Here is a 24,977-nt window from a genome sequence, read left to right on the forward strand (position 1 = left end):
ATGGATCGCCTCCTCAGCAGCCCACACCACCCACTGTGAAGCAATCCAAAGCCCCAAGGAGGTGGCCACTGGCAAATACCTCTCTTCCGCCCTCCCCAGCTAAACCCTCTAATTTACTCTAGAGAGACAAATAAGCAGGTTAATTAGCCCAAAGGTCTCTGAGTGCCAATTAGTACCAGGGATTTCCCCTTTGAAGACACCACCCTGCCAGCCTTCCTCCCTTCCTCCTGGAGGACAGCAAATGGCAGGTGCCCCCAGGGGGAAGGATTGGAGCGGCCAGACCCTTCCCTGTGGCTCCCAGTACCCCCAGGCAGCTCCTCCTGGTGGAGAAGACTGCTCTGGCCTGGTGCCGAGTGTCTCAGAATACTTTCCACCCAGATAAAGCAGTTTCCTGTTGCTTCCAGGAGATTTTCTCTTTAAGACTGAATACTGAGGGGCTGGAGCTATAGTACAGAAAGGGCGTTTGCCTTGCATGCAACTGACCCAGGTTTTATTTACAGCATCCCATATGGTCCCCCGAGCACCACCAGGAGTAATTCCTGAGTGCAAAGCCAGGAGTAACCCCTGTGCATCACCAGGTGTGACCCAAAAAGCAAAAAAAAAAGGACTAACTACTTATTTCCAAAAGAGCCAAGACTGGTCCCTGAAAAGTATCCAACCCTGTGACCTTGGGCAAGGGACTTGACCTTCTCTGAGTTGTTTACAAGGATTCCCCCTGTCTAAGGATTGTGCAGTATCAGAGGGTAGTGGGTATCAGTGACTTGTCACTGTGTGCTCAGAACCCTTGGCCCCGGACAGCAAGAACCTCCAGAATTCTACCAATTCTGTATCCCATCTATAAGGACCTGTGGGGAGAGGAGTGAGGTGACAGTGAACCACAAGTACAAAGTTCTACAGTCCCTATCCTGTAGCATGTCTGGCCTTGGGCCCCACAAGCTCTGCCCTCAGCACTCCCTCTACTCAGCCACTCTACAGACAGCAGCCTAAGTCTCCTGCTCCTGTTCATGCATCTGCCCATAGGCTCCCGAGTTGCCCTGTTGTGGACCCATCTCAGTCCCGACTGGGTGGATGTCCCCTCTCCAGCTCACAGCTTCCAAGCATTGTACTGTTGGAGCAGCCAGACCCTGATTGTTCTCACTGGGGTACTGAGCAAAGGTTCAGTAGGGAAGAATTTATTATCATCAAATCAGGGCTTGATTGGGGCCTCACTTCTCAGCTTCCAGGGGACTCCTGGAAAAAGGAGTTGCTGCTGGAGTAAAGGACTGTCAGAAGCTATGGTGGGAGAAGCCATGACAGAAAGTCCAATAGTTGGAGATGAGGAGTGGAGCCACAGTGACCAGGGCGCTTGCCTTGCATGCAGCTGACCCTGGTTCAATCCCCAGCATCCTATATGATCCCCTGAGCCTGCCAGAAGTGATTCCTGAATGCAGAGCCAGGAGTAAGCCCTGAGCACCACTGGGTTTGCCTCCCCGCAACAACAACAACAAAGTTTGAGATCGTCTTTACCCACCCCCAATACCCATCTACCCCCATCCCCCGCCACACACACACACACACACACACACACACACACACACACACACTCTGCTGAGGAACCAGTGAAGAAACAGGCTGAGAGAGGTAATCCAAGTGCTCAAGGTAACATAGCAAATAGGGAACAAAACCAGGAGCTCAATACCTCAGACGGCATTTCTTGGGCATTTATGCTTAGCCTCTGTTCTTAGATATCTGGACACTAGGAAGGAGTTTGGTTTCTGAGAGAGGGAGGGAATTAAAAATAAAATCCTTGGCGGTTGTGCCTCTCTGCTTGTTCACTTTGCTTCTTTTTAGCTAAAAGGAGAGTGACACAACTGCCTATTTTTAACTAACCCAGATCTGCAAATGGTTTGTGCAAGGTATGTTGGGTGGACACAGACCCTCCCAGAAAACAACCAAGAGAAACCCGCCCACCTGCCTGATGTAGTCTTAGAACTAGCTGTTAGTAAGTTGGGGAGCAGGACAGGTCATCAGGGGCAAAGAAGGGTCAGCAGGAGAAGACCACTGCCAATGGTCCACTCTCAGGAGTAGGGATACGGACTGGTCTGTACAACTCAGGTCAATATATGTGTACATGAAGCATTTCAGGGTTCTGGCAGTTCTGGAGGTACAGGAAGAAGGGCCTGAGTGAGGAATTGGGTCTGCTAGAGCTTGAAGTGTGGGGGTAAAAGAATGGACACTCCAATCTGGTGTAGTTGATATGCCAGGACAGACTTGCAGCTTATAAGCCAGAAAGCTGCACTGGGATGGAGGGGTCACTATGCCGATGGCATGGAACCCTCTGTAATAGTTAGCAAAGTACAAGTAACCTAATCGCTAGCGTTACTTTCTACCATAGGAACAGCTAGTAGGTGCCATCTGACCACGGAGCATTTTCTCCAGTGAGGAGTCAGGATAGAACTACAAAACCGGCCTGGATGCTCTGGGGCCATGGCACCTGTCCAATTTAGCTCTGTATAGTCCCCAAGCCTCAAACTCCTGGTGCATGACCCCACACCTGTCTGTGTCTGCTTCTGTGGAGACCTTTGTTCTTGATTTCCTTGGCCTGTGGTGGCAAGAGACAGCTGATGACATCTTTCTCCTGGAGACACTCTTACCCTAGGTTCTGGGACCTCCATTCACTGGTTCTGGGACACCTCTCCAACCACTTAGCAAGCACCATTCCTTCCCCAAATGTCTGTTCTTACATAGATTATCTCTCGGTCCTAGGTGGTGGCCCAGAGAACCCCATAGACCTTTGCTAAGCTTGGTCTCATGGATTGCCTTCTCCACCTTACCGTCTCTGGGAAAGCTAGTGGCATTTTGGCTACCATTGTGGGACTATGCCTCCTGTAGAAAATTATGAAATATAAACTGACCATCAACCTCAACTTCAAAAAGTCACTCTAAAAACTAGCCCAGTGTGACTTTTCCTGGCCTCAGGATGGACCAACAAAGCTGGCCCGGATGCCCTGGGTCTTTGGCAACTGTCCATCCTCAGGATGGACAGTTTGTGTCATCCCCAGGCCTCATCCTTGACCTGTGTTTTGGTATTCTCACAGGCTCCCAAACTCCCGCTGCACTGGATCTTCTCTGGGTTCCTCCAGGTCTCACCCCCCTTCCTGCCCACTGGCATTGTCATGATGGAATGCACCCTTTTTATGTTTGTTTTTTTGGGTCACACCCGGCGATGCACAAAGGTTACTCCTGGCTCATGCACTCAGAAATTATTCCTAATGGTGCCCGGGGGACCATATGGGATGCTGGGAATCAAACCCAGGTTGGCCGCATGCAAGGCAAACACCCCACCTGCTGTGCTATCACTCCAGCCCCTGGAATGCACTTCTTTCCTGACCAGCATAGGTCATTTTCACTTCTACTGTAGTCTCCACCCGAGCACCTGTTCCTGCAAAATCCTGACTTGGTGCTCAGTCTCCCTCCTGCCATGTGGCCTGGAGTCCTGGTGGATCTCCCTTACCAGCATCAAAAACTGTAACAGTGAAGTTATTTGCTGCTGTCTGTCTACACCCAGGATCCAGGAGGGCCTATTGGGCAGTTCTGTTTGAATCCCAGAGTCGCCTGCTACCAAGGATTAGCATCAGTATATGAATGCTATAGGAAGGACTACGGCCATTGGTTGACACTAGGTGACCTCTCAATTTGAGGTGTTCCCCAAGGTCAAGTGAAACGTAGCATCCGGCTGCCCCATTGGCTCTCTTCATAGCCTTTGATATGACACTTGTACTATCCAGACTCAGTACACTTGACCTCGGTTTCCCCAGCAAACGGCTCTATTCAGGTCCTTGATCCTACAGTTAACTGCCCTTACTCATCTGTAAATGTGCTAATGTGCATTTTCTATAAGTTAACTCTCAGAAGCACCATCTGGGAACAGTCTATGTGTCCCGGTTGATGATTAGAGATGAAAGAATTCACCAAAGATATGCAAGTGACAGTTTGATCAGGCCGTCCTCTCTCCTGAGTTGAGTAGGCCAGCACCTTTATCCATTGTCTTTCTACTACCATTGGCCTCTCTGTAGTGTTGGGCAGAAACCTAGTCTGACCCTTCCTGGTGCTATGGGAGGTGGGGAGTATATACACAAAGGAGCCCCTCAACTGTCAAACACATTCCTTTGGTCTCCATAGGGTCACCTTCAGCGAGCAATGTACTGGGTCACATGCTAGGGGGGCCCATATCCAATATGCACTCTGTCTCTGCCTATTTTGGCAGCACCTGGAATGTGCAGTACAATGCTTTCCATTGCACGGCAGAAAAAAAACGTTTCCAGAGAGGCTGAGATGAGAATGAGATGTCACGGTGTCCAGCTAGCAGAGCCAGACCCCTTGCCCTGCTTTCTCACCCCAGACTTTGACTGGGACCACTACCTCATCTACTTCTTTTGAGTGTCAGCGGGTGTTTCTGCTTATAAGTGGATTTTGACCAAGTTGCTTGTATTCTGACCAAGAAGGTGTAAAGCAAAAAAAAGGTGTCTGCCTGGGAGCCTCTTCAATTCACCAGAGATGCTCTAGGAGGCTCGGAGCTTCAGCTCTGAATGGGCAGGATGACAGTGGTGTTGGCCCACTGGCCTGGGACTTGCAAGAATAAGTAAGAGTGAGGGCCGACGGTCCTGAAGACAGAGGCGCTCTCCCTGACATGAAAGCATAATTGGACTCCCTCTGATGCATTTTGCTGGGCTCCCTAACAGCCCACTGAAACCTGGACTTAGCCGTGCTGCTTTGGGGGACCGCTCTTGGACCCTTCGCTCTCTCCTCTCTCTCCTGTGGCCAGGACTGCCAAAGACCCTACTAAAAAAAGTCACTACTACAAGCTGGGTGTGCGTCGCAAAGATGCGTAGTGACTCTTTATCACTTGCAGGAAATCGCACCGGTGTGAGCCTTTAGGGTTTGCAGGGCCCGTTCTCTCGGATTTCCGTGGGGACAATTCTGGTGGCCACCAGCTAACCCTACTTTGTGAAAGAGAAAAGTTCAGAGGGCTCAGTCACTTGCCCAAGGTCGCGGGGTGCGGAAAGGACTGATCTGGGTTCGAATTCACCCACGGCTCGCAGCCCGGGTCTCCGGGTCGGCGAGAGGCTGTCGCAATGGTTGGACGTCCCGGCCGTGGCGCAGCCTGGTCCTGTGGACGTCGGAGCACACGGCGGGCGCAAGTCCGCGGCTCCGGGACTCAGAGGCCCCGCCCCTGGCCGTCGCCATAGGGCCGGGCCCACGTCCGTCAGCCGACCACGTCCAATGACCGGCGCCCTTGGAGCTCGGTGGCGGGGCGGCGGCGCCCGGCGCGTGGTGCCTGGCGGGCGCGCGGCACCCCCCGGCCTTCCCCGCCCGCCGTTGGCCTGGCAACGCGCTGCGCTCTCGGCTCCGCCCCCTGCCGGCGGCGGCGCGGCGCGGTGCGGCGCGGGGCGGGCGGACCCGCGGGCGGGAGGCGGCTGGAGGGAGTCAGGCCGGCCCGGGTGTGTGCGCCGCCCACGGTCCGGTCACGTCCCCGCGCGGGCGCCGCCGCCCGCGTCGTGCGGAACGAGGGCACCGCGGCCCCGCGCTCGCCGCCGCGCCCCGCCCCGCCCCGCCTGGAGCGGCTTGGCTGATGCTCGCTGCCGCGGCCCGAAGGTGAGTAAGCGGACCAGCTGCCGGGGCGCGCAGCGAGCCCCTGGGGACCCGCGAGTGCGACCCGGGCGGCCACCCCACCCCCACTAGGCCTTTGTGCCGGGGATCCGCCCGGCCCGGGGGGTGCGGGGGCGCTGCCCCCGGGATGCCCGGCCGGGGTGGGGAGTGGCGAGGGCGGGGATGCCCGCGAGGTGGGCAGGGGGCGGCGGGAGGCCAGGCAGGTGCTAGGGATGGGTCGCCCGCCGGCGGAGCAGCCGGTGGGAGGGGGCAGCTGCTGGCCCGCGAAGGTGGCAGGGGCTGCCAGGGATGCGGTGGCAGGCGGGGCGCCCCAGCGAAGCCACTGGCGCGGACCCGGGGCTGGGCCGGGCGACCTGCGGGAGCAGCCTGGGGTCGGGTCTCCTCCCAGGGGGAGGGGAGGAGGCGACCCCGAGGAGCTGTCGCGTCGCGGGGCCGGGCCGGGGCTGAGGAGGACGAGCGAGGCCCCCAAGGCCTGAGCCCAGGCGGCGGCGAGGACTCGCAGGGTTTGGGTCATCGTTCTTGCAAGCGCGCAGGTTCCTTGGAGGCATTTAGAGCCAGAGATGAGTATCGACCTGCCGCGATTGTGGTATGTTCCCCAGCTCAATATTTTTTTCCCTTAAAAGGCAGTGGGGGTGCCGGGGGGGAAGGGTGTAAGGGCCTCTGGGCTGGGGCTCCGTACCCTGCTAGAGGGCTCTGCCTTCTGTGCTGCGCTGAGCCTCTCTGAGCGATGGAGCGATGGCAGGAATGCACCTAGGCCAAGATTCGGGCTCTCGGTGACAGGAGAGAGGAGGATGGAAATGCAGTGCCAAGACATGGCTTCCCTGGAACCCGTGCGTCGGGGTGCAGCGCCCCACCTATTAGAGGTCTACCAGTGGCCAGCCCAGCCCCTGGCAGCCTCCTTTATGCTCAAGCGATTTCTCTCCTCATGGCGCCTTCACTTTTGGTTGTGGCAGCTTCAGCTCGGTCTGTCTCTCTGTAACATGCTTCTTCCTGGACACCCAGCCTGCCCCCTGGATTCTTAGAGTAGGACTGGCCTCCCTCTGCAATGCTTTCCAGCCAGCATCCTGAGTCTCGTGGCCAACACTGGTCATGGCTGGCTGTCTCGACCCATGGTATCCTCGCTCTTTACCACGAATGAATGAGGGAATAAACGAAGGAGCAAGGGAGAGCATAAGGTAGAAACTCAGTCCTCCTGCAAGGTGGGCGTCTCTTATTGAACCCTGCTCCAGAGGAGAACCCCAAGAAGCCTGCCTGGAATTGGGAGACCAGATGACCACAGAAACAAGGGCAGACTTGTGTGGTTTGGGTTCTAGGTGTTGTAGAAATTGGGAAACGGGGGGTGAGAGCAGTAGTGCCAAGGGGAGGGCACTTCCTTGCACATGGCCAACCTAGGTTCAACCCCCAGCACCCCTTATGGTCACCCATGTCTCTCCTGGAGCAATTCCCCAGTGCAGCACCAGGAGTAAGCCCTGAACACTGCTGGGCGTGGCCCCTCACCCCCAAAAAAATGTCAGGAAAGTATGGGGAGGAAATAGAAGAACCAGGTACCAGCTGTCAAAAGGTTCTGAGTCCTGGTGACCCACTGATAAGTGCTCCAGGCTAATGAGAGAGGCCCTCTGTAGACTTTTTCCTGACACACAGCTTTCACCCTGGCTCACTTGACCCTTGCTGATGATGCCACATTCACTCCCCCTGGTCACTCTGCTAATAAGGTATGGGCAGGGCAGAATGTCCAGGGAGGTGGTGGGGCCGAGACAAGAGCTGTCCCCACATCAGGGACCTTTTGCTAAGGCAGTCCACCTCAGTGCTGGCATCCTCATCCTTGTGCCCCCCGCCCCCAGTTGGTGCCACATCCTCTGTGACTCCAGCTGCTCCAGCTATTTGTGGCCTCTGGTCCATCTTCTCTGCCCCCTTGTGCCGCCACCAACCCTGTAGAGTGACCATGCGAGTGTGGGTGTGGTGGCCATGCTCTGAAGCTGGGCTCTCGGCCAGCATGGTCACCCCTCTCACCCACTCCAGTATCTCTGATATGCTGTGCAAACATATTTCCTGATAAAATGCTGGGAAGAAAAATAATTAGAGTGTTGCCTCCATTATCCAATTTCTGATTAATCAAACTCTCTTTGTCCTCGGCCAAAATCTATTCATTTCCCTTAAACACTGGGCCACTGCCAGGCATTGATTTCCTCTATGATAACTGCACACACGCATGCACAGCCCCAGCCCTATTCTGTGGCAGGGAGGGTGGGGTGAGAGCATTCACAGGACCACCTGCAGACCTCCAGCATCATCTGCCCCCTGGCCGTGCCGTGCCCATCACCCTCTCTAGCTTCTGGAATTGGTGAGGCTCCCACACCCCTGTTAGCTTCAGTGTGGGGTGTAGGAGTCTGGTTTCAAGCTGGTCTTCTGCAGAGTGGGTAGTGGAGGATGCGGCCACCATGGCTGCTGAAACACTGGGGCAGAAGAGTAGGTTGTAACCAGCCCTAGGATTCCGACAGGCCAGCAGTTTGGGAAATGCCATGTCACTTGAGCAGGATGGCTAGGATGGGCTGGGTCATGGGTGAGTTCCATAACTTGTGGAGGGAACCTCTGGGTCAGGGTAGGATGGAAGGTGGAGACACTTGTAGTGGTAGAACCTGGACTTAGCAAATGAAGAGGCATCTGCATCCGGCTAGAGTTAGGGTTGGCCAAGGCCAGACAGGAAGTAGTCACATTTGTACTATGTCTATCGGGGGAAGGCAGAAGGCCTTTCTTGAAGATTCCTCAAGCTCTCCAGCTGCCTTTTCCCTGTATACCATCACTCCCTCTTGCCCGTTTAAGGAGCTGAAGTAGATTTATTAGTAGCTACTTCCTTCCAGACACATCTAGGCAAAGAAGACACTTCACTTGCTTAGGAAGCATGCAAGCAGGTTATGGAGAAGGGGGTAGAAAGAGAAAAGAAGTGCGGGGGTGGGGAAGGGGAGTTGCTTCCCAGAGCAACATGCCTGGGATGTGCAAGCCCCTGAGTGTGTCCTTCCGGCACCGCATGGCCGTCGTGCACCACCAGCTGTTACTCTAGGACTCCCAACTGTTGCAGGTATGGCACTGGTAGCTCCCCTGAACACAGCCACGAGTGGCCCCATCTCCCACATAGTCACATCATGTACCACTGGATTTGTCTCCATTTTAAAAATGGGGGGGGGGGGGGTAGGAGGTATATTCACCTTCCAGTGAGAAACGGAAATGGCTCTAGAGAAGGTCTGACATGGGGATAACCAGTAAGCAGAGATGCGATTATGGGATTTTGAGCTCTGAGGTAAGGAAGACCCCAGACTCAGAAGGGTTAAATCAGTTCTCGGCAGCCCTGGGGTCTGATTGAGAGTCAGTGGTTATCTTTGCTGTGAAAACTGGGGAGCCAGGCGGTCTCGCAGGCAAGAACCCCTTCCACTTGCTCCTCTTGAGGTCCCACCTCTTTCTGCCTCCTCGGTTCCTCCTTCCTAGGAACCTTTCTGCCTCTATTAATTTACTACTGGCACACAGAAATCTCTGGCATGATTTCCTCCCACGTCAGTTTTTCTCGGGCAGTATTACCATATCTTGTCCAGGCAGCCTTGGTAGCTGAGAGCATGAGAGCCACAGACAAGACTGGTTAGTAGGGAAGGGCCTCCCTGGCCTTCAGCTTTAGTGTGGGCTAGTTTGCTGCCTAGCCAGGGCAGAACCATTTGTTAGGGTCTTCCTGGATGGAGCTGGGTGGCTCCACACACCACCCCTGGCCCTTCTCCCATCTATTTGGACTTTGACTCCAAAATCGGTAGGAAGTGGGCTGCTTTTCAGGGGCGACCTACTGGATCTTCTGGTGCCTGGTCAGTTAGGCAGGCTGAGAGGGACAGTATACGCCAACTTAGCAGCGAGGCCCTGGTGACTAGAATGGCTGCAAAGAACCACTTTCCTACCATCATGTTTCTCTCTCTCTCTCTCTCTCTCTCTCTCTCTCTCTCTCTCTCTCTCTCTTTCTTTCTCTCTCTCTCTCTCTCACATACACACACAGACATACACAGATACACAGACACAAACACACACGCATACACGCACACACACACACACACACGCACACACACACACGCACACACACGGAGCCATGTGTCCCCAAGCTCCAAGTCAGTAGTACTCACGCAATTGCACATGCTACTGTGTTTTTTTTTTTTTAACTTTTGTAGTAGCTGTTGTTATAAAAGAAGTGCAGAGTCATTTCCAGAAACCTTGGTGCTTGGAAACCCTTTTTACCCGCACCGCTCCCTGGCGGCTCACTGGAGGCAGAGGCGCCGTCCCTGCTCACAGCCGACCACCTGTGTCCGACAGGGGAACGCCATGATGGCCCTCTGGTGTACCCCCTGGAGCCAGTTGTGTGTGCCCCAAACCTGTGTCTGCTGGTTGTGCTAGTCATTGAGACTTTTGTCCTTAAAATGTTACATAAACTGCTGAAATATGAATGTAAAGAGGGTTTCTATGGAAACCAAGTGGATGCTGTGGAAAGCCCTGCTGGAAGCTCGCTTAGGCCTGGGGTGGGGTTGGCCCAGGGACAGGGAGCTGTGATGACCTAGGAGAGGGCTGGGGTTTCTTTGTCACCTCCCTCCCATGCTGAATGTGGCCTTGGCAGTGCTGTTGTTGGTGTGAGGAGTGGCTACTGCTCCAGGAAGTGACTTGGGCTCTGAGAGAATGCTGGAACCTGACAAATGAATGGATGTGTTTCTGTCGCAATAAAGTGTTTGAGGTACATACTTGTCATTGCTGTGATTCCCTGCCTTAAGTCACCTCTCAGTACACAAACCAGCCAGCAGTTCCAAATCTGAGGGCAACTTTTGACTATTAACAGAACTTTGAAAAGTATCTGTAATAACTTGGCAATCTCGAGAAATGGGTTTTTATTGTTTTATAATAGAAAGGGAAAGGGAAAGACTGGGTCCTTTTGCTTAACAGTTGTTAAAGTGGAGCTGGAGCAATAACACAGTGGGTAGGGCATTTGCTTTGCACTCGGCCAACCCAAGTTGGATTCCGAACAGCATCCCATATGGTCCCCTGAGCACCACCAGGAGTAATTCCTGAGTGCATGAGCCAGGAGTAACCCCTGTGCATTGCCAGGTGTGACCCAAAAAGTGAGTGGAAAAAAGGTGGTTAAAGCCTGGACCTACCACAGCTGGGAGAAAAGGAGCTGGAGACTGGGCTGGGGACAGAGTTGCTGACCCCTCGGCAGAGCCCTGGGCAGGCCAGCCTGATGCCCCTGTCCCCCAGCTGCCTCACAACGAGGGTCCAGGGGCTCCTTTTAGGGAAGTATGGGGTTCCTAGCAGGGTGGGCATGCAGGAGGGCCTGAGGACTTGGGGCTGCTGCTGCTGTAGGCCCCCTTGAGTACCCAGTCCACGCTGTCTCCCCTTCCATCCTCTCCTTCAGAAGCATGTGATCAAGATCAAGGATTTCAGTGGGGGCACCAAGCAGGTGGGGTGAGAGGGTCAAGGAGGTGGCTGGTGTGGGGAGCAGGGAGAGGAGGAGGTTTTTGGCGGGTTTGGAGGGGGTTGAACTCTGGGCCCTGAAAGAGAATGGGAAGCTGGAAGGAAGGATGGAGAGAGGATGACAAGGGAGGACTGCAGCTTGGGGGTAGGTACGAAGTGCACCTTTGAGACCTGTTTATAGTCAACAGTAGTGGGAAGTCCAGAGCAGTGGGGGTGGGACAGGCAGGACACGAGAGGGTCCCAAGGGTTGGTGTAAAGCACTGGGACCTGAGTACAGTGTAACCCCTGCTACAAGCCTCAGGCGGGGTCCAGAGAGATGGTTCAGCAGCGAAGGCATGTGCCCTCCACACAGCCAACCTGGGTTCAGTCTCCAGAGCACCACCAGGACTGATCCCCAGTGTGATCCCCAACCAGACACTGCCGAGGTGACCCCAAAACAAACATAACTCAAAAGGCAGGAAGCCGGGTGTGGGAGTGGGTGTCGTGCTTTCTGAGGGGGTTATAGGAAGGAAGGGGTGGATCCGTGAGGGCCTGTCCTCACCCATCCAGTATCACTGGTATTAAGGCAAGCAGGGGGTTCTAATCTCCTCAGGAAGATGTGGCTTTTTAAGTCCAAAAATATGTGTTGTTGTAACAGAAACTTGGAGCACTTGAGACAGACTGAGCTGGATGCCACCGCATGTGCGTCCACCAGCCCCAAGAGCTTGGAGGGAGAAAGGACCCACACATTCAGCTCTGTTCCCTGGTCTTGCTGCGCTGATCTTTCCAGGGAACTCATGTGTGCCCCGTCCACCCAGGGAAAGGGACCAGGCTGCTTGGATACTTGCTCCCAAACAAGCTGACTTCAGGCTGATGCATGCACGTGGGAGAAGGGGAGTCGGTTGGGAGCAGTTTCTGCTTCTGACCCTGAGGAAGGAGATCACCGAAGCAGCTGTCACTGACCGGCTCACCGAACACTACTGGGTGGAACTGGTCTCATATGGGCCAGGGCCAGGTGGGGCCTCGCCTGCCTCGCCCAGCCATGAGGTGGCCTCCGTCAGTCTGTCTTGCCCTGACCCCCTCACACATCCGTGATGGACTGGTGGTCCTTCACCCTGTCTCCTTCAGTGTCGCCAACTTGTGCCTTTCCCCAGCCTTCCATCATCACCCTGCCACTTGCCCCTCTTGGCTATTCTGGGTGACAGCTCTGAGTCATAAATGACCCCTCATGCTAGACAGAGTACAACGGGTAGGGTTCTTGCCTTGCATGCAGCCTACTGAGGTCTGATCCCCTGCACCACCCCATAGGGGCCCCCAAGCACCACCAGGAGTGATCCGTGAGCACAGAGCCAGGAGTAAACCCTGAGCACTGGCCGGGTGTGGTCCCAAAACAAAACAACCAAAAACAAACAAAAATGACCCATCTGATTTATTTAGTCATCTTCCCCAGCCAGAATTCAGCCTCCTAATGCACATATTCCTCTTGCAACCCTAGGGGTACCCTTTGCCACACGCCCCACACCCCCAGCAATGTGGTGCCTACTGGGGCATTGTGATCACCATAGGAGGCTTGATGGTTGGTCAGTTGCCAGTAGGGATCTTCAGGTGGAGGGGTGCAGGTATCCATGAGGGCTGTTCGGGAACCGTGTCTTTTTCTGAGGCTAGGAATGACCTGAGTGGGGGCATGTCAGAGCAGTGCCGGCAGCACAGCTGAGGAGCCCCGTTGCCTCCAGCTGCTTCCCTGCACCTCCCTGAGGCACCCCCAGGGGACCTGGACCCTCTGCTGTGAGACGCACCAGCCCTGCCCAGGGGGCTAGATAATCCCTTTTCAGTTCTGTCTCTCTCAATCCTTTTCCTTCAAGGGGATAATCCCAGTTTGGTGCCAGTGTGGCTGTCACACCCCACAGCTGGCACTAATCCCCGTTGTTTAACCGTGAGCAAAGTGGCCTTGCCCGGCCTCTGCAGACAGCAGGCCTGGCCAGCAGTAGAAAGAAGCAGCATTTGCTCTACGCTAGTTTATGCTTCAGTCATTTCTGCCCCCAGCAAGTGTCTCTGGTTTTCTATTTAAGATGGGTATATAGGGACTGAAGAGATCATATAGTGGGCCGGGAGCTTGTCTTGAATGCAGCTGGTGCAGGTTCAGTCCCTGTACCCCATAGGGTCCCCTGAACCCATCCAGTAGTGGTCCCTGATTTCAGAGCCAGGAGTAAACCCTGAGCACTGCCAGGTGTGGCCCCAAACCAACAAAATAAAATAGGTACATGAAGTTCTTCTTAAAGCACATTTGTCCAAATAACAAACACTTAAGAGTCCATTTAAAAGAAAAACACTGAGTAAATAACAGGACAGGTGAGTGGGCACCGTCATTGAGAAAGCCTGGCAGGGCTGAGTCTCATGGGCTCGTAATCAGGCCATGTCCCTTCCCAAGCCTTGATTCCATGTGGATGCTGTGCATGGGCACACCAAGTGGCTACAGAGGTACATGTGAGCAGGGACAGTCAGACCCCCAGTGGAGGAGATCCCTGCAGCCCCACCACCCAGAAGGCACCCTGAGGCCGAAAGCACAGCCATGCACAGTGGGGGACACAAGATCTCCCCTCATCCCATCATGAGCTACTTCCGGAAGGCACACCAGCTCCCCCAGGCCCTCTCTGATCGTCCTCCCCTTGGGAACCAGCTTTGCGAAGACTCTGCAGGACCCCTGACTGTGGCCAGATCCGTGGAGTGACACTTGTGGATGAGGCAGAAAATACAAGTCTTTGGGGCCCAGCCGGCCAGGTGTGAGTGACGGGGCAGCACTGGAGAAACCCACCCCTGAGGGCAGGGGCGCATTTCACTGCAGACACAAGGTGGGGTTCAGAACCTGGCAGCAGAGAGGGTTCCTCTGGCAGAGGTCCTGAGCTTCCCACAGACCACAGAGATGTCCCGACACAGTGATGGCATCTGCGGATCTCTCTGTGGAAGGGCCCTGGAGGGTACTGCGAGGGAGCAAGCACACGAGGCTCCGGCAGGAAGTATGGGGCAGCTGCTGGCTCGAGATAGAGCCCCAAATTCCAGCGCACCAGGCGCGAAAGGGCAGTGGGAAACGACTCCTTACTTCGCAAGGAGAGAACTGATAATCAGTGACAACCACAGGCAGAGGCCTTTCCGGGCGGTACGTTTCTAAAATAGAACCACAGTGGGCGCTGATGTGGGGACGGCGGTTCCAGGGGGCAGGCCTAGAGGTCAGGGAGAGGGATAGAAGGAAGGTGGAAATGGCATCTGGGGACTCTGGCTTCATAGTGGTGAGCCTCCTCTGTGCCACAATCCAGGGAGATGCCAAGCCAACAGCAGAGGCATGTGGACTGCACTCATGCCCAGATGGAGATCCACAGTACCCCCAAATGCATCTCTTCCGAGCTGTCACTGCCAGCACTGAGCCTTGTGTCTGCAGGGACATGGGGTCACACCCAGCAATGCAGAGGAGTTACTCCTGGCTCTGCACTCAGGAATTACTCCTGGCGGTGCTCCGGGGACCACATGGAATGCTAGGAATCGAACCTGGCTCCGTCGCATGCAAGGCAAACGCCCTATCCGCTGTGCTATGGCTCCAGCCCCCTGCCCGGGCTTCTTTATGGGAAAGGCTGGAGTCCTGCATTCCTGCTGCCAGGTCACAGGGGCAGCTGCTTGCCAGCCTGAAACTGACTAGTCGGGGGCGTGGGAGGGGGGCCCTGAGCAAGCTGGGCCTGGAGGAGTAGAGCTGAGTCGGGATCCAGGATGAGGGACCAGCAGCTCAGGTGGTGCAGGGATGCCCCAGACTTCAAACACTGCTAGACCTCACTGTGGCAGGGCAGTAGGTTGGGGCTTGTGTTGTACCCCCAGAAGAATGGGGACCTGCGGGGACCCTGGGTGCATGCTCCCTGTCTTGCGGGCTCTGTGACCTGAACTGAACTCCAATTCTGGGATCCCATCGCCCCCGTGGCTCATACTCTGTCCTCTGTTTGGGCCTCTCCATCCACACAGAACAGGTTCAAGAATCCCAGAGAGTTCGCTTGTTGAACCCCTTGGCCTCCCCGCCTCACTGGTGACCAGGGTTCAGCATGTAGTGGACATTTCTTGAGCTGGGAGAAAGCCTAGAGGGTGAGATCTCAGATGTAGGGGTCCAGTGGTGAGCGAGCCCCAGAACCTCACTGGGCATCACAAGCAGCAAGACAGTAAGCTGATACACTGTCTTCTCTCCTCAGAGACCATCCACCTTAGCCCAGCTTGGGCCATGACACCTTTTGTGACCTTGATGCCAGTTGCCCTTTCCTTGTGGGGAGCTGGTTCAGAGACTGGGGGACTGGGATGGTGGCCATCGGGGGTCCAGAGCATCCCTGTGCCAAGAGGTAAAAGCACCGCCGTCCACCACCGCGTCCCAGCAGATAATCCAAGACTGTCCACCACAGTTGAGAGGCTGACGTCTGGGGCATGGGGACTGTGTGCTAGGAGGGGAGGCCACCGCAGTCCATTAGTGAGGAGGGACCAGTGTCAAGGCCCAGGCCTGAAGAGCCTCACAGGAGGCGGTGGTCTCACTGTGACAGTTCTTGGCTTTGAACTGTGAGAGGTGGAGCATCTCAGCGGAGCAGCCCCTGAGCAGGCTTGGGGTTGGGGCCTGCACCCTGGGAGCCTTGGGTGCCCAGGCAAGTAGGGAGACCTGTGAGGGGTGAGTATGGACCTCATCAGCCTCACCAAAGCACCCATTTCTCACAGCTACCGGAGCGCCCCCGCTGGTCCACAGGTCTGTATTGAGCCCACCTACCCCTTTCTCTTAGTGTCCCCATCCCCACTCCACGCCAACAAGTGTTGCTATAGACCACACATCTCGGGGGACCGCTGTTGCCTCTGTTTCCCCTAACTTCTGCCTTCTCTCGCCCTCCTGCCTTTTAGTGCTTGCAGGAGCCTTTCCAGGCTAGAGAAGCTATTTGTGTGGTCTACACACACGGCAGATCCAAGGCCTCCTTTCTCAGACCCTGGTTCCTCTGTCACCAAAATAGCCAAACCCCGAACAGTGACCTCCTGCCAGCCACACAGCCACATTCTTTTCCCCCAGACTGTGCTTGGCGCTGGCAGTTCCACTCTCCCTCTGTTCTCATGATCACCTCTCACCTAGAGGTAGCACTTCCAGCTCACCCTGCTGACCTGTGGACCTTCAGCATTTGCCCGCTCGGCACCTTCTTTCCTCGCTGTCTATTTTCTGTCTTTGGTTTGACTCTCTTCATCTGTATAAACTTGGCGTAACCTGTGCTTCATTCTACAGTGTCACACCCGCTACCCCAAGGTGCTGGCTGAAAACTTCAGTCCAGTAAGCAACTATTGGGGACAGAGTGCCCCCCCCCCGCGCCTCCTTCCCTTGGTTTCTCCCACCGACTGCATCCTGGTCCTGCTCCTCACCCACATGTGCACCTCTGCTCTCAGTGCGCCTCCCCGCAGCTGTCCAGGCTTGCAGCTTATGCTCACGTGGACCTGCATCCGCCCAGGCCGGTGCTTCCACACATGCGATCCTGCAAGTGCTACCCCAGTCCCGGGAGCTTTTTCTGCATGACCTGCTTCCCCCGCTCCCCTTCTCTTCCTTTCTCTTTAGCCTCTCTGACCTTCCTTTAGTCCCAACCTTTGGCTCTTTGCTGCTGGGCTGACTTGGGAAGTCCTTAAGGTGCCATGAATAGATTCTACCGAGGGAGTTAGTGCTGCGAGGAACATCGTGTAAAGCCAAGAACCAGTGTATCAGTCCAGAGGTCCCGTTTGGACCCAGACCCAAATTCTGGTCCACAGGCACCCCTCCCTGCCTCCTCTCCTCTGTTCTTTTCCCACGACACCTAAGGAAGGTGACTCCAGCCTCACAGAGTGGGCCCTTCTCTCAGGTGGATGCTGAGAATGCCTCTAGCAAAGAAAGCCCCCTGGAATGTGACTTGGTGCTGTTCTGTGTGGGAAGTCAGCCAGTAGGGTTCTTTCCTTGCACACGACCTACCTGGGTTTGAGCCCCCAGCATCCCATATGGACCCGGAGCACCACCAGGAGTAATTCCTGAGCGCAGCGCCAGAAATAACCCCTGAACATTGCCAGGTGTGCCCGTCCCCTCTCCCCGCACCAAATAAAAAAACCATCAAAATAAATTTCTTTATTGCTATCAGTAAATGTTTGATCGTATGTATATACCTGGGTCGTGTGAAAATTTCTTAGGCAAAGAGTTGGAAAATAAGTTGTAGAAGCCCCAGTCTGGAAAAAGGCAGGGGGTGGCCTAGGGGCTGCCCCAGGCCAAATCTTTCATTGTCTGGACCTCACCCTGTTGGTCAATAAGGAACAGCTGTGCTCACACCTGGGCGCAGGGTCTCAGCAGCTCCCTCCTGGCTGGCCACTTGTTGACCAACAGGGGAGGATGGGCACCACCCAGCAGGCGCTTCCCAGGCAACCCAGGGCCAGGGGTGGCCCTGCCAGCGCAGAATCAAAGCGGGGCTTCGCTCCTGACTAGGAAACCAGGCTGGCACCAGCCCCCACCCTGCATTCACATCTCTTGCATCTTTCATCTTACCTTTGACCCTGCCTGGCCACGCCCTCCAATTCCAGATTCTTCCATCGCAAGCATCTACCCATCTCCATGCTGGCTGGTCCTAAAGGTGCTATTATGAGGCAGGCCTGGGTACCCAGTCTCTCCCTGCCCCCGTCCCCGCCCCCACAGTCAGGAGCGCTCTAAGTACTTCTCAGACTGCTTCCCTCCACTCAGTAGAACCTTAGTGTACCCTGACTCCATTGTGGGGCATAAGCACATCACTCCACATCGCAGAGCCTGTCCCTTTCAGGTCTGGAAAGGGTAACATGCTCAGAACCTGCTAAGTCAAAAGGAGTGAGCCAGCCAGCAGCAGTCACTCTTCCACTGTGCCCTGTGCCAGGAACCGTGCCCCCTCTTTCCATGATGGCTTTCCATCCCTGCCAAGCCCTCTGCACACAGCTCTCAGTAATGTCTTCTGACACCACCTGGCCCGAGATCCAGAGGAAGGGATTCTGGCACAGCACTGACCTGGCATCCAGAGGGCGCTTCCCAAGTGCAGGTGGCGGGGGTAAGCCAGAAAGGAGAGAATCAGGCCTTGAGAGGGTGAGGGACTTCCTCACTTCTACTTCCACATAGTCCCATGGCCCCTGGGGGAGGGCTAGGAGGAAAGGCTCTAACGTGTCGTTGCTGAGTGAAGAATGATGGAATAGACAGTGGGCTAGCATAGTCCCAAGTTAAGTTGGAAGTTACACTTAAAATGGGGTCCTGCGACGAAGCCTCATTTGGGTCGAGGGTGTGTACTAGCGTGAGCACAGTACACACAGCACATGCACACGTGTGTGCAGAGGCTCACTGGCACACGTGTGCACACAGAGTGATCAGAGATGGGGCAACTGTTCCTCAGACACCGATGAGTTCTAGTTGTGAGATGATGAGAGATTTGCCCTCTTTCTTTGCAGTTAAATGTACCTCTTGGGTTTTCTTCCACGTTTACAGAAAAAGAGTCTAAAACATGAGTTGTGACCTTTATCAAGTCCTGACTTTCCCTGTCCTGGACTGTTGCTGCATCTGACAGGATCCCAGTTTTCTGCTCCTTGGTCTCTGCTAACGACCTGCAATCCCTTGGCAGTTCACAGTCATCCAAAGCCCTCTGCCTGCCTCCCAGGGTGCCACTCTGTGCCCCCAGGAGCCTTCCTGCCAGAGCCTTCACTTTAACTCTGATGGCGGAGCAGGCCCCAGATGCTATTGACCATTCTCCTCCATTTTACACATTGAGATCCAAGGAACAGACAGACACACACACAGACACACAGACACACACAGACACACACACACACACACACACACACATCTTCAATTCCTCTATTGATTGTGGACAAGAACAGGATTCAACAGAAGAGTGGATTCTTCCCATCACTTCCCTGTGGCCTGAAATTAGAGGTTCCCTGGTGGTAGGTGGCTACTATCCAGGGCCCCCAACAGTCCCCATACTCTTGGGGTATGGAAACCCCAGACTTGCACCTGAATAGATGGGACTGTGGGCCACTACACTGCAGTGCCCAAGTGCCCTGCCTCAGGCCCTTCTCAGACCCAGGGCCTTGGGGAGGCAGCTCAGGTGCTGCCCCGCAGGGCTCACCTCTCCGCCCAGGCTGCTGCCTGCCAGGTGTGTCTCCCTTGGCTCCTGGACCAGAACTCTGCCTGTTCTTCACAGGCCAGTTCACACCTGGCTCTTGCCCAACCCCTACCCCTCCCAATGTGGTGCTCCATCCTTCCAGCCACTGGGGCCTCTCTCCACAGCACTTTCCCTTTTTCTGGTCTCTCTTGCTAAGCTGGGATTTCCTAAAAGTTGGGAGGCCCTTACATAACCCCATCCACAGAAATTTCCTTAGGATCAAGGATGCAAATATAAGACCTAAAACATTATAAACGTATTCACCACGGCTGAGCTGTATACTTAGAAATGGTTAAAATGGCCAATGTTCTGTGTCTTCTTCCTTCTCTCTCTCTCTCTCTCTCTCTCTCTCTCTCTCTCTCTCTCTCTCTCTCTCTCTTTTTGGGGCCACTCCAGACAATACTTGCCCTGGCTGTGGGGCTCTGACAGGTCCATGGTAGAGCCCTGAACTGGGGTGCTGCTTGGGGCCCCCAGCAGTGCTCAGCAGCTGCCAGGGCCACTCTCAGTGGTACCTGGGAGGCCATATGGTTCCAGGGACTGGACATACTGGGCATGGGTTCTGGCCCTTTGAGCTGTCTCCCCGGAACCATGTGGGTAAGCTACTAGGGGAATAAATGCTAGGAATCGCAGGGTGCTAGGAAGAGGCCAGGCCATGCTGATCCTGGCGTTCAGAAGGCTGCAGGTTCTGGATAAGAACAGGATTCGGCAGAAGAGTGGGTTCCTCCCATCACTTCCCTGTCCACATCACCATTCATCGGTAGCCAAGAGAAGTCTTGGGGGCGAACTGTGATCACTCAGCCCCTGGCCCAAAGCTGTCCTGCTGAAGGAGGTTTATTCTGTGCTCCAGCAATCAGGCACTCCTCATGCCCAGGGCAAGAATCGGGTTTCTGAGTCTCGGGGAGAGCCAGCTCAGGGAGGCAGGCAGCTCACCAGCCTTCACCAGCACACGGAGGCAACTGGGAGTAAAGGGGAGACCACATGCCTCCAAATCTGGGCCACTTCAGAGGATGCTTGGTCAGTGGGGCCAGTGAGACCCAAGACTGTGGTGAGGATGCTGCTCAGGGCCTGTGCTGTGGGGACTTCCTGGCGGTGCTCAGAGCACCCTGCTTAGGGCCGGGTTGGGGGTTGGGCTGGCATTAACCATGTGCAGAACATGCACCTCAACCCCTGTACTCTCTCTCCAAGTGAAATACATTTTGCGTTACACGCCTCTGTAAAACTCTCATAACACTGGGTTTCAGAAGCCAGGCCCTAGAACTGTGTTTTCCAGTGTGTGATGCCAGCAGGTGTGAAAAGGGTTTTAAACCACTGCCCTAGGGTTTATGATTTCAGCCGCCCTCATGTCCTCAGGCCCATCCTACTGCCCCTACCTGACAGCCTCTCCCACAGCTGGCCATAGCCGGGCCAGGTCCCCCGGGGGAGCCCCACCTAGTCCCCGGAACAAGCCACCCTTCCCCGCTCCCATTCCCTGCTGCAGCCGAATCCCCACCCCCACCTCACTCTGCTGCGCACCCCGGAACAGCACGTCCTACCCCAAGAGACAGCTGAGCTACCCGGGTCCCCATAACACAGGCCAGACGTAGGCCCATAACAGGAGAGGCCCAGGGGAGTGTGGAGAGGCCAACCTCCCCGCAGGGGCTGGCCAAGTGCCGCCTGCCGCTGGACAGGGAGGTCGCAGAGAGGACGAGGTGGCTCCCATGAGCAGCGAGGGGCCGCAGGCTCCCCAGCTCATCAGACACTTAAGACCCCCGGAGCGGCTGCAGCGGCACAGGGCTGGGGACCACCTCCTCACCTGCCCACCCTGGCTGCAGCCAGAAGGGCAGGAGGGGGGTGAGGCAGGTGCGGGAAGGGGGCTTCAGGCCCTGGCGGCTGTGGCTGAACTGCACATCGTCGCACCAGCAGGGCCTTGGCTCCTTCTTCCCCAGCTCCGTGAGCAGCAGCTTTCTAACCTCCCGAGGGCTCCGTTTCCCCCCAGTGCCGCGGGAGGAGGCTCACACTGTTCTCTGTGTTGGCAGGTGAAGGGTGAATGCCTGAGGCAGGGGGGCCCCAGGGAGTGCCCGCAGCACCAGCACCGGCGGCCAGCCCTCCAGCTGCGCCTGGCAGCATCGCCACAGCAACCGGCGCCCAGACAGCTTCCCACCATCGGGCGGACACGGACGGGGAATGACCTCGGCGACCTGGGCCCGGAGGCAGCCCCAGGAGGTGGTGTGTCACTAGAGGGAGGGCCAGGCCACCTCCCACGGCACACGCACACACCATGCCCGCTGGAGCAGAGGGGCTGGGGCAGGGGCCGCGGCCGGGCGCAGCCTCCCCCTCGCAGTTACGCTGAGCACCCCGAGGGCCCCTGGGCTCCCTCCGCCCGGTGTGTCCCAGCCTTCCCGTCCCCCTGCTCTGCATCTGGGCTCGCAGCTGCCGGACCATGGGATGTCGGCAAAGTTCAGAAGAGAAAGAGGCAGCGCGGCGGTCCCGGAGAATCGACCGCCACCTGCGCTCCGAGAGCCAGCGGCAGCGCCGGGAAATCAAGCTGCTCCTGCTGGGCACCAGCAACTCGGGCAAGAGCACCATCGTGAAGCAGATGAAGATCATCCATAGCGGCGGCTTCAACCTGGAGGCCTGCAAGGAGTACCGGCCCCTCATCATCTACAACGCCATCGACTCGCTGACCCGCATCATCCGTGCCCTGGCCGCCCTCAAGATCGACTTCCACAACCCCGACCGTGCCTATGACGCTGTGCAGCTCTTTGCGCTGACCGGCCCCGCCGAGAGCAAGGGGGAGATCACGCCCGAGCTGCTGGGCGTCATGCGGCGCCTGTGGGCCGACCCCGGGGCGCAGGCCTGCTTTGGCCGCTCCAGCGAGTACCACCTGGAGGACAACGCCGCTTACTACCTGAATGACCTGGAGCGCATCGCCGCGCCCGACTACATCCCCACCGTGGAGGACATCTTGCGCTCCCGGGACATGACCACGGGCATCGTGGAGAACAAGTTCACCTTCAAGGAGCTCACTTTCAAGATGGTGGACGTGGGCGGCCAGAGGTCCGAGCGCAAAAAGTGGATCCACTGCTTCGAGGGCGTCACGGCCATCATCTTCTGTGTGGAGCTGAGCGGCTACGACCTGAAGCTTTACGAGGACAACCAAACCGTGAGTGGCCCGTCTTTCCCTCTGCTTGTTCCCACCATCACAGGCTCCCAGGAAGTGAGGGGTAGGGCGGGAGAGGAGGGCTGGTGGCCGGCTTCAGGGGGGAACAAGGAGGCCCGGGGTGCAGAGCGCTCGGACATAAGTGCCCGCCAGCACCTTCCATGTTACCAGGTAACCGGGGCTAATGCGGAGGCCAGAAAGAAGCCAGCAACTTGACAGGCTCGAGTCTACGCCAGACTTCTGGCTGTTGGTCCTTACTGTGGTTTGGTTGATTTGAGAAGCCCCTACCAGTACTGGGCATCATGCTGCATCCTGGGAATAGCCCTAAGCCCCCTGGAATCCTGAGTGTCTGGTTTTGGAGGTTGAATTCCAAGGCACTGGACTGGTGTTTAGACTACTTTTTTTTTTTGTAGGGGTTGTCAGGGTGGGTATTTGGACCACATCCAGCATTGCTCAGTATAGGGGTCACTCTGGCAGTGCTTGGGACACCATGTGCTGTGCCAGGATTCAAACCACATGTGAGGCAAGTGCCTTGATGACTCCTGTGCTCGCTCTCTCTCTCTCTCTGACCCTGGTGTTGTGATTGTTCCCAGGCTGGGCTGGGAGTAGAACCCAGGCATGTGGGCGATGGGGGAGACCCTAGAAGTGGCTGTAGTGCAGGGAGGTGCCAGGAGAACCCAGGCCCAGTGGGGGCAGGGAAGGGAAAATGCTGGGGCAGGAAGCAGGCCCCTGGCCAGGAGGGGTGGGCAACATGCTGTGCTGGCCAGAAGGCCCAGGGCACGGGCCTGGTATGGCTGGGGCATGGCCAGAGCACCCCTTCCCATAGCATGGTCTGCAGCAGGTCTGCGGCACTTAGCCTGTGCCAGCTGCCCTCTCGGATCCCTGGGCTGGAACTGCCTCCCCTCTGCTCCCAGGACGCGGCCGCTGTTGCCCCTGCCAAAAACAGAGGTATTGTGCCAGGCAGGACCACTGAGCAAAGACCTGGAATCTACCCTTAAGTAGCCTCGGATGACGTGGGGGGTGGGGGGCAGGGGGAGTGGGTGTGATAAATAGGGTCCACAAGGAACTGTGTTTGCGGCCATGGATATAGGGGGTTGGGGTGGCCAGAAGCCAGAGGAAGGGGTGATTGTCCCCATGGTGAGAGGTGAGGAGCCAGCCTGCAGGCCCTGGGACTGAACGGTAGCCAAGACAGGGCCCCTCCTCTCCCGTCATCTTAAGGCAGGAGGCAGAGTTCTCTCTGGCTGTTCCTGAGGAAGTCTGTGGGGTCGCCCAGACTGACTTGCGATGACCTGTCGGAGCTTGGCTCTCACCCTGGTGCCTGCCCGAGCCTCAAGGCCTGAGTCTCCAGGACTGCTTTGTCCATCGCCTCCCGGGCAGGCATGGCAAATTCCCTGGGAGCCAGGCTGGGGCTCCCAGACTGTTCCTCGGCAAACCTCGTCTGCGTGGCTTGAGCCACAGGTGTGGCAGCACCTGGGCAGCAGGATGCCTGGGTCTGCCATTAGTCGTGTGTTTTGTGCAGGCGTTTGGCTCTTGTCTGCTCTGAGAACCTGTCAGACAGGAGGTGGTCCCCGTGTCCTCTTTGCTGGGCCCAGAGCCAGCCCTTCTCTTGTCCTCACGGTTGCCCCCCCCCCCCCCCGCCATGCCCACCTTCCCAGTGCCTCTCTCCTCCCTGGACTTCATCGGTGTGTTTCCCTCTACGTCCTCCTCAGCTCTCTGCAGCCTTCCGCACAAACTCACCCTCTCCCCTGCCCCACCCCCATTCCTCAGGTGTCACCTTCTGGAAAGGACACCCTCCTTTGTGGAGGCTGCAGACACATTACATGTGTCCCTGGCACCTCGAGAGATCAGAAGGCGCTGCTCGGGGACACTGGTGCCCTCTGGGTGGCACTCCTCTCTGGCACCGGCTCAGTTCCCCATGGCACAGCGCCTGGATCTGTGTCCTCAACTAGGTCAGGAGCAGGAGCAGGGTGGGGGTGTGCAGACTCACACTTCTGTGGTCTTGCCACTGTTGGGAGGCAAGGAAGCAGTGGCCAGTCACACCTGGCACTTCTCCTGAACCCCGCTGACCACCCCCCCACTCCCCACAGAGAAGCTTACAGCACAGAAGCCCACTGACCTAGCTTCTCTGCAGATGGCTCCTAGCCCCCAGGATATGGGACGAGAAACCCTCAGAATTCCCCGAGAAGCATTGCAGAGGGAAGTGGGGGTGGTGGGACAGTGGGATCTAGTGTCACCCCTGAGCTGGGTACATGATGGAAGCTCAGTTTCCTCAGCTGCAAAGCTGGCTGGTTGAGAGCTCCAGGGGAGTGTCTGGAAGGTAGCCCAAAGCAGTAAGAGTGCAGAGGCCCGGGTTTCATGTCCCCAACACTGCCACCACCCCAGCACTGCCTTGAACACTGAACTGTCAGGTCTGCACCAAAAAGCCACATCACTGGGAATGGACCCCAGACCCCAAACCCCCCTGCCCCACCCCAACTTCCCACTATCACCACACACACACACACACACACACACACACACACACACACACGGGAGGTATCATCCATATT

At 56.5% G+C, this 24,977-nt stretch overlaps 2 protein-coding genes across 2 annotated transcripts in view; one reads left to right on the forward strand and one right to left on the reverse strand.

Annotated features, from left to right (window-relative positions):
- RSPH14 (radial spoke head 14 homolog) overlaps nucleotides 1-24,977 on the reverse strand; it is a 74,504-nt gene that overhangs the window by 6,655 nt on the left and 42,872 nt on the right. The gene's annotated exons all lie outside the window — the stretch shown is intronic.
- The window catches only part of GNAZ (G protein subunit alpha z), a 44,291-nt gene continuing 24,755 nt past the window's right edge, over nucleotides 5,442-24,977 (forward strand). The window contains exons 1-2 of the mRNA XM_056113596.1: nucleotides 5,442-5,634; nucleotides 21,305-22,431. Of these exons, the coding sequence (XP_055969571.1) occupies nucleotides 21,709-22,431 (723 nt within the window). The 5' untranslated portion in view covers nucleotides 5,442-5,634; nucleotides 21,305-21,708. The remainder of the gene's footprint in view (nucleotides 5,635-21,304; nucleotides 22,432-24,977) is intronic.

Source organism: Sorex fumeus, unplaced genomic scaffold, assembly GCF_029834395.1.
Source record: "Sorex fumeus unplaced genomic scaffold, SorFum_2.1 ptg000021l, whole genome shotgun sequence".
Taxonomy (NCBI): domain Eukaryota; kingdom Metazoa; phylum Chordata; class Mammalia; order Eulipotyphla; family Soricidae; genus Sorex; species Sorex fumeus.